The sequence below is a fragment of the Lathyrus oleraceus genome, chromosome 6 (genome assembly GCF_024323335.1).
Source record: "Lathyrus oleraceus cultivar Zhongwan6 chromosome 6, CAAS_Psat_ZW6_1.0, whole genome shotgun sequence".
Classification (NCBI taxonomy): domain Eukaryota; kingdom Viridiplantae; phylum Streptophyta; class Magnoliopsida; order Fabales; family Fabaceae; genus Lathyrus; species Lathyrus oleraceus.
In genome coordinates, this window is record NC_066584.1 from 417,082,786 (window position 1) to 417,091,868 (window position 9,083).

Below are 9,083 nucleotides of genomic sequence, written 5' to 3' on the forward strand. Positions count from 1 at the left end.
CATTTTTTCAAAGTAGTCAACACAAATACTCAACAACATTAATGCACATTTCTTCTTCCAGAAATTTCGCACAACATTCCTCAAGATTTATTAATCTGGTCGTTCAAACAATAAATTTAAAACTAAGTGGTTATTTACCAAAATCACCGTTGGACACTATTCTGATGTGGAACATAAGATAAGTGGTATGCTGATGACAATTATAGTGGAAGCTCTTCGATACAATAATAAGAATCTCTAGTAAGTGGAGAAGCGGATGTACCTACTAGGTTAACATTCGATCGTCCAAGTCAATGAGATCACTAAGATGTAACTTGCTAGAATGAATGAATGATACCTTGGCGTAACGCGCAATCATGCTTATATATGCACAGTTAAAATTGTCATCAATGAATGAGACGTGAAATGCCTGAATGAGTAGAATTGATTTCAACTATTACGACGAATATGGTCTCGAATTCCAGTGTACGGTCTCTTAAGTCTTCGATTTAGACTGATCTAATTGGATTATTTTATCGATCCATAGTGACATCTTAATTTGTTGTTTTGCACATGTTAACACGCGAGTTAATTTTATTTTAATAAAAAAAATCTATATATTGAGTGTGATTAATCATTATTTTGGTCGATAATAAAGAAAGGGATATATAAGAGCGAAACTTGTGTTCTTTGTCGCCCATGAAAAACGTTAAACTTGGGCAGGGTTGACAGTGATTCGTTAAAGAATCCGAAAACATTCTTAATTAAACACTATCAAAATCACACATCATCAAACATACAAAAAAAACATAACATTTTTGTTGCGTTATTTTTGTTTTGGTGCGTTTCAATCTGCAAACTCCATAATACAACTCCAACCTCAGATCAATTTCCATTTTCCCCCAACACACTCCAACTTCTAATCACGGTTAGTTTCATTTCCTTCCTTCTCCCTTTTCAATTTCCCTAACACATTCTCAACCCATCACAATGTTCTCAATTTTCTTTTATTTATTATTATTTTTATTGATTCATTGAATCATACCTGTGTTTGATCTCACTTTTTGTTATTTGATGTTTATTTTTCAATGTCACGTTTCTGGATCTGAGACCCTCTATGGATCTGTTTTCCTAGAATTAAAGAATGTTGTGCATTGTGAAACCTTATGCTGATGTATATTGGAGTTTGATTTATTTGAATTGAATTGGTTTAGGATCAAGTGACATTCTTGTGAATTTTCTATCTGACAAGAATCAACCACCAAATCCAAATTATTATTAGAAATTTGGAATTGGTTGTGGTTTTTACGGATGCATTTGTATTGTGCCCTTTTGTGTCAACCCAGAAAAATCTTAGTACATCACTTTAAGGGGCTGTTGCTGTGTATGATATGATCTGAATAGAATTGAACTTTTATGTTTACTTTTGATTCAAGATCTATTTTGTTCATGTTGATGATTCACTTCACCACTCTTGAATTGGGTTGATTTTGCTTGTGCCGGAATGAACCAAAGATCATATTATAGATGAATGTGAGTCTGTTCTTAAAAGAAATTGTGGTGTGATTTTGATGAAAACTTCGTACAATCTTAAGTTGGCCAATATATTAATATAGTTGTTGAGTTTTTTTTTTTCAAAATGAAATTTCATGTCCTTCCATTTTGCCAGGCTTCTTTGTTTGCTTAAATGTGTTGATTTCTGCATTATTTGAACGTGGACGGAATGTTATGGAGGCTAGTTGAAAGAGATCGGTGTTAAGTTGTGAAGGATTAAAAAGAACATGGCTCCTTCTAGCAAGGCTGAGAAGAAGGCAGCCGTAGATGCTGCTGCATGGATGTTCAACGTTGTCACTTCTGTTGGAATTATCATTGTAAACAAAGCTTTGATGGGCGGTTATGGCTTCAGTTTTGGTAAATTACTTTACCAATTTCTTGATCATTTTTCTGTTACTGGTATACTACTATGTCATAAAACTTGCAGATTATTTCCATATCTTGTTTTAAGTATGATTTGACTTTATTGCTGCAGCTACAACTTTGACGGGTCTTCATTTTGTTACAACAACTTTAATGACGGTTGTACTACGGATGCTGGGATACGTCCAGCCTTCTCATCTTCCCTTCTCCGAACTTCTAAAATTTGTTTTCTTTGCTAACTTTTCTATTGTTGGAATGAATGTCAGTCTTATGTGGAACTCAGTTGGATTCTATCAAGTGAGTTGGGCTGAATTTTTTGTATTCCTCTTTCACTGCCTTCAGAAGTTAAATTTGTTTCTTTGTTAACCATTGGCAGATTGCAAAACTGAGTATGATCCCTGTGTCCTGCTTGTTGGAAGTTTGTTTGGACAAGATTCGCTATTCAAGAGACACAAAACTGAGCATAGGTGTTGTTCTTTTGGGCGTTGGTGTTTGCACTGTTACTGATGTGAGTGTAAACACGAAAGGTTTTGTTGCCGCCTTTATAGCAGTGTGGAGCACTTCTCTGCAGCAATATGTAAGTTCGAAACTCCACTACATGTGGTGTAACATATTGCATTTACTATTTGTTTCTTAGAGTTCGGGCATGGGCCATAACTTAACTCCTCAAAACTGATGGATTTTCAAATCTTTTACATGCAGTATGTTCATTATCTTCAACGGAAGTATTCGCTAAGTTCTTTCAACCTTTTGGGACATACAGCACCCGCGCAGGCTGGATCACTACTGTTATTAGGCCCTTTTCTAGATTATTGGTTGACCAACAGCAGAGTTGACCGATTTGCTTATGCTACACCCTCTGTGGTAAGTTCTAAGTTCTGCTTAACAGAAAGAGTGCAACGCCATCAAATTAAACAAATAGCTCCTAGATGATATAGTTCTCGGAAAATGAGTTTGCAATTTTGTAGGACTCGCAGAATCTGTCACTGACTTATATTTGTTACATTAATTTTCACTAATCAATTGTTGTGATGTGATTGGCAGATGTTCATAGTCCTGTCATGCACCATTGCGGTTGGGACCAACCTCAGCCAATTCATCTGCATAGGCAGATTTAGTGCTGTGTCTTTCCAAGTACTTGGTCATATGAAGACAATACTCGTTTTAATAATGGGATTCTTTTTCTTTGGGAGGGAAGGTCTCAATCTTCATGTAGTTGTAGGTATGATAATAGCAGTGGTTGGAATGATGTGGTATGGCAATGCATCATCGAAGCCTGGCGGGAAGGAGCGTTGGAGTCATTCTCTCCCCACCAACAAAACAGAAAGCCGGTCATAGTTTGACAGTGTTCACTCATTATGTGATGGTTTTGTTTGCAAATTGCAAAAGTTGAGCACGCCAAATAGTTGATTTTAGAAAAGTATTTATTTTTATATAAAATTAAACCTTATTGGTTCTAATTATTTTAACCTTGTTTGTAATTCTTCAAATTTGATTTCTTGTTTTGGATACTAGTTGTTGGTATATGTTTATAGGTATGTTCTCTTGGGAAGTTTTCATCTTTTCCATGATCAGAATGAATCTATTTGACTCTTAAATGTGATCTGTGTTTTCATGTCTTGAAATTAATAATGAAATTTTTGTGATCACATAATAGAGCATTTGAACTTATAAATTTAAGACTTTGTCAATATATTAAGGGTTATTGGTTTGGGTTGAATCTTTGTCAATATATTAATTATAAATATGAATAATGCAAGTGAAAATATTAAAGGAACACCACAAAGTGCTTAGAATTGAAAAAAAGTAACATTGTAGAAATACGCAGCAGTGAGAATGAATAAAGGATTGCCACAAGATTTGCACCATAGAGAATGGTTGCGTAGAAATATTGAAAAGGGGATGAAATAACCAAAAATGCAAGGTTGGATGAATTAATAAAAATGCTAATTTGTGCTCTAAGCCACAAGTTGAAAATTGATTTTCTCAACAGCTTAAAGATTGTTTTTCCAACACAACTTCAACTTTTTTAGTACACTGGAGTTTTTTTTAACACCACTTGTGACATGAAATGAAAGTGCTGTACAATACCAAATCAACGATCCTCTAAATTCTACATTTCGAAATTTGTTATTGAGAAGTAGCTTTTTGATCATTTCCAATGCAAAGAAATACCAATATCATTCAACTAATAGGACTTTTAAAACAAAAACCAAACAAAATTGAAATAAATTGTCTGGACATTTAACAATCATACAAAGTTGGTATAAGAAACATGTCTATTGAACTTAAAATATTAATTCCGCAAAATCATCTAATCTCCGAGTCATCAAAACATAACAGCTTAACGCTTCTTCGAGACACCAACAGTCTTTCCTCTGCGGCCAGTAGTCTTGGTATGCTGACCTCTAACACGAAGGCCCCAGTAGTGCCTCAAACCACGGTGATTTCTGCATAATAAAAACGATGTTAATCTTCAGGTCTTCAGGTGGTAACACAACAACCAAAAATATATTAACCAGCAAGTGCCTAATTTCTCCACGTGCATCCTTCAATAAACAAAAGCCTACTTCATTTAGCTTATTAAACTTATCTTCCTGCATAAGAATTTATGAAATTCTTTTGGGCATAAAGAATTAGCTAATGACAAATCCATAAACTGTTTTCAACTTAAGTTCTATAAAAAGGACTTTATTTTAATGTTAAAGAAAAGAAGTAGCACTTCCACTACAAGTGCTTAATTAAATTGCTTATCCAAAATGCAACCTAAAAACATTTATTTATGCTGCATCATCTCAAATCTCAAGATACATTTGCCCCTATATCAACATGAAGATCATAAATAGTAAAAGTGCTGGGAAAAGCCTATATATTTCAATACTAGCATTGACAACAATATCCTACACTCAAATACAAGTCATTGGTTAATTGGTTAAAAACCAGTAAACAACTTTTAGAATACACAGGCAAGCAAACAATCACTTGATCACCACATAAGCCATAATGAAATAAAGGATGCAGCAACAAATACCTGATTTTCTTGAGTCTCTCCAAATCATCTCTCAACTTCATGTCAAGTCCATTGGAGACAACTTGAGAGAATTTACCATCCTTGTAATCCTTCTTTCTATTCAAGAACCAATCAGGTACCTTGAATTGACGAGGGTTGGCAACCACTGTCATCAAATTATCCAACTCTGCAGCACTCAACTCACCAGCCCTAAATATCCCAATAACAAAATATCACTCATTTTTCATCAGCAACAACAAAAAAATAGGATTTTTACTTATACAATGCAAAAACTAAATTACAAACCTCTTGTTCATGTCAATATCAGCCTTCTTACAGCAAATGTTAGCAAATCGTCTTCCAATACCCTTGATGGAGGTCATTGCGAACATGATCTTCTGCTTCCCATCGACGTTGGTGTTCAGCACACGCAGAATGTGCTGAAATTCTTCGTTCGCCACCAAAGACTATCATTCATAACCAAAAAAAAATTACAAAATCAGTGGTTATTCAGAAACATGGTACAATAGACGGATGAAATCGAGATGTGATGAGGAATGCACCATTTTAGGCCAGGCGATAAGGTTCCCTGCGAACGGAGACGACGGCGGTTTGTCGCGCACTGTGGCCAAGTAAGATGTAAACGGGAAGAATTAGGGTTTCTGAGATTATATGGAATTTATAATCTGCTGAATATGTAGATTTACGATTTTGACCCGGACAAGTTTTTTTGGTGCTGGGCCCTTGAGAAATGTTAAAGAACCGAAATTCTAAAAAGCAATATATTAAATTAAATATGAAATTAGTATATAAATAAGAGATTAATTGAAATGTCTGTTAGTGTAAAAAAATTTACACGGTCAATGCATCATAGTCATCCCTTTGTATTATTTTTCAAGTGATTAAAATAAAAGTCAAATATTTTAAATAAATTAATGATTTTGATTACTGATAATGTAAAAAATCTTTACACTGTCAATGTATATCAATTAAATTCTATAAATAAATAATTTTTATACATACATTCAATTAAAAAAAATCAAATAGATAATTATTAAAATAAATCTTAAAAATATTATAAACTAATTTAACTAGATACATGGCAGGAAAAAAAATATGATCATTGGAATTTTAGAAGGTCTTTACCACATAATATGTTTAGAGTAATTTCATATTACTAAGATTACTAAAGCAGTGTTTTGTGTCGACCAAAGACTTGGAATTAATTGTTCTATATCGGCCAAAGATCTAATACCATAAGGCTTATTATCTAACATGCCTAGATAGTTTCAAGGTATAAATACATTTATAAAAGATTTTCAATGACATAATATATAATTTTCACTTTCACTATCACTATTTTTCATCCCTAAAATGACTTAAGCGTTGGAGTACTAACCATACAAGTACCCCCTAGGTCCACCGCAATGAAGACAGCAAACACCAATTAACGACATCACATCAAGACTGACATCTTTGTTTCAAGAAGCATCGTGATTGCGACCTTCAATCCACGATGGCACATCGTCGTAGTGCTTCAAGAGCTTTGCTTAGTCATAGTTTCCGCAATCTTTTCCATTTATGATTATGCAGCAGAACAGTGACACAATCTATGGGAAACAACTTTTGACTCCTACAATTTCCATGATTCTATGCTCGATCCTTAGATTTGAACTCTAAAAGTGTCTTAGCCAAAGAAATTGGAGTCTCGAGAATCCAAAATCTCATATAGGTGTCGTTTGGATCCACCATACACTGATCTGACATCGAAGAAACAGTTACGTCAACTCCGAGCTGCCATGAAATAACGCCAGCGAACACCCCGAAGTCGAGATCCAGTCCGCTGACATTCCGGTCAAGTTGTTGGTGGATACTTTTGGTGCATTAGACACACCGAAAGGCATAGCTGAGTACTCATAATGACCACAACGAGTTTTGGACGCATTCTTAGGAATATCTTCCGACTTCACCCGAATCTGATGGTATCCTGACCTCAAATCAATCTTGTTAAACACACGAGCTCTCACTAGTTGGTTCATAAGATCATTAATCTTCATAAGAGGATATTAGTTCTTAATAGTGACCTTATTTAATTGGCGATAATCCACACATCACCTTATGCTAATATCTTTCGTTTTAACCAACAACATTAATTCTCCCCAAGGTGACACACTAGGCCTGGAAAATTTCTTTTGTAATAGCTTCACCAACTGTTTCTTAAGCGCGCCCACTTTCGATGTGGACATTCTATATGGTGTCATGTACAAAAGTAATTATAAGGTACTAAGTCTATAACAAATTTGACTTCAAGCTCAGGTGGAAAATCATTAATATCATCAAGGAAGATGTCAGGGAATTCGAACACAACATAAAGGTTGGTGATCGAAGTTTCACTATTTATTTGCAGGGAGGCTAGCATCAAGAGAACTTAAGCATCTTGTTTCAAGGATATCTCTACTTGATTGGCAGATATAAATCTTGAATCCTTATTACTTTTCGACTCAAGAAACAACATTGTCTTATTAAAGAAGTTTATGCGAACATGGTTGAACGATAACTGGTTTATTCCCAAAATAATGTACAGTTTACTTAAGGGTAAGTAAATTAAGTCAACTCCAAAATCTTTACGATAAATGGACATGGGACAATTTATACAAACTAACGACGTGGCTATAGAACCATTGGCTGGTGTCTCAATGATCATATTATATTTCATATGGAACACTTATAGATTTAGCTTTACGGTGAGTACGAAGACTTGCAATACAATAAGCTTAACACGTCAAACGTGGTGAAGATGAAGACCTTGAAGTTGATTCCCGCTAGCGAGTTTGATATCATCCAAATTGATGATCACCCATCACAATCAGTTTTGGTAGGTGATGATCTACTGACTAGAGTAAAGAAAGGACTTCTTGAGTGTCTAAGGTTTAATGTTGACCTCTTCGCAATCTCTAATGTGTTGAGTTAGGTAGTAAAATAATCGTAAAGTTCCTTCTAGGATTTGATGTACCTGTCTGGAAGGTCTTAAACCATGTCATGTTGAATCCTCTGAGGATCAAGAAGATCAATTTTCATTTTGTTGCACCCCACACGTGGTGATAATCGAGCACAGTGTCCACGCGTCCCGTTGTAGCTGTCTAACTTTAGAGTTTTTTTGAGATAATTTAATATCTGATTGTCAAGGATGTTTTTGTAAAGGGGTTCATTCTTTGACCAGGAATTTGTGTTTCGTCATTAGTTTTGTATTCCATCAAGGAGTAACGCGATGGTGATTGATAGAGATGATGTGCTTCTAGAGGAATATGGTCATCGTCTATACCCTTTGTACCATAAAGAGGAAATCAACTACCTTGATGTTGGAGGATACATGATGGTCTGTGAGTTATCCAACGAGGAAATGCTATATTAATTAGGATTAGTTAAGGTGTGATTTTATGGTTGTTGTCTAACATCGCTTCGTGCATGAAGTGGTTTCTATGAGGAACATACTGTAAATTTTCCTTAATTATAATGAGTCTTTTGGACAAGAAGTGTGAGTTTTATTGCTTCACTAAGTTGTAACTGGTTTTAAGTAGTTCACTTGTTCCTTGCATGCCTAGGCTGGGTTGGAGTTTCTGGAGAATTTTATGCATATCTTGTCTAAGGATATGTGGTTTCAATAGAGGTTGTTTTGAAGTTTGACATTGAACTGTTGAGGAGGTTGAAAGATCAGTAAAATTAGGAGATTAGTTTGGCCGATGGTTAGAGAAATTGGAATCAGAGGAGTCGAAATAGAAAGAGAAATTACTAGTACTGGATTAACTTCTTCTGTTCGAGGCGGTGGAGCCTCTCCGACGAGATCATGGGTGTTAATTTTCACAACAACAGGGACATAATTTTGTTGAGCAATTAGTCTAGTATTTAATGTTGCCATAGTTTGGACAAAATCAATTGAAAGTTATAATAGAACGAAGATAGGTGGAGCAACGATGAATAGACATTGGTCTTTGATAGAATTAAATGCTGATTCATATAGACGGTGCCACTGTTTTGAGGTGGAACTAGAAATACATAATAATGAGGGAATGAGCTTTTTTAATGCAGTAGAGTCGGGATGACCTGCCAGGTTAGCACTTCAATCCCCAAAGTTATTGAAATCATAGATAATTAGTTTGAGAGTGAAAGTGAGATAATA

General features: G+C 35.0%; 2 protein-coding genes across 2 annotated transcripts; one reads left to right on the forward strand and one right to left on the reverse strand.

The window, feature by feature from the left end:
• The first annotated feature begins 656 nt into the window (after positions 1-656).
• On the forward strand, positions 657-3,494 carry LOC127091122 (UDP-rhamnose/UDP-galactose transporter 6). The gene is made up of 6 exons (XM_051029678.1): positions 657-907; positions 1,649-1,890; positions 2,009-2,193; positions 2,273-2,473; positions 2,599-2,760; positions 2,941-3,494. The coding sequence occupies exons 2-6, from the start codon at positions 1,761-1,763 to the stop codon at positions 3,232-3,234; spliced, it is 972 nt and encodes a 323-aa protein (XP_050885635.1). The 5' UTR covers positions 657-907; positions 1,649-1,760; the 3' UTR covers positions 3,235-3,494.
• A 564-nt stretch (positions 3,495-4,058) lies between these two features.
• Positions 4,059-5,654, reverse strand: LOC127091123 (40S ribosomal protein S18). Its single transcript, XM_051029679.1, has 4 exons — positions 5,470-5,654; positions 5,213-5,373; positions 4,928-5,116; positions 4,059-4,346 (listed from the first exon to the last, which is right to left on the reverse strand). Exons 1-4 carry the CDS (start codon positions 5,470-5,472, stop codon positions 4,241-4,243), a joined length of 459 nt encoding a protein of 152 aa, XP_050885636.1. The 5' UTR covers positions 5,473-5,654; the 3' UTR covers positions 4,059-4,240.
• Positions 5,655-9,083: the final 3,429 nt, after the last annotated feature.

Coding starts and splice junctions, on each gene's coding strand:
- LOC127091122 (XM_051029678.1), top strand. CDS start 1,761: ATGGCTCCTTCTAGCAAGGCTGAGAAGAAGGCAGCCGTAGATGCTGCT. Junction 2,194..2,272: donor ACTCAGTTGGATTCTATCAA/GTGAGTTGGGCT, acceptor AACCATTGGCAG/ATTGCAAAACTGAGTATGAT. Junction 2,761..2,940: donor CTTATGCTACACCCTCTGTG/GTAAGTTCTAAG, acceptor TGTGATTGGCAG/ATGTTCATAGTCCTGTCATG.
- LOC127091123 (XM_051029679.1), bottom strand. Junction 5,117..5,212: donor GATATTGACATGAACAAGAG/GTTTGTAATTTA, acceptor TGGGATATTTAG/GGCTGGTGAGTTGAGTGCTG. Junction 4,347..4,927: donor GAGAGACTCAAGAAAATCAG/GTATTTGTTGCT, acceptor TTTATTATGCAG/AAATCACCGTGGTTTGAGGC.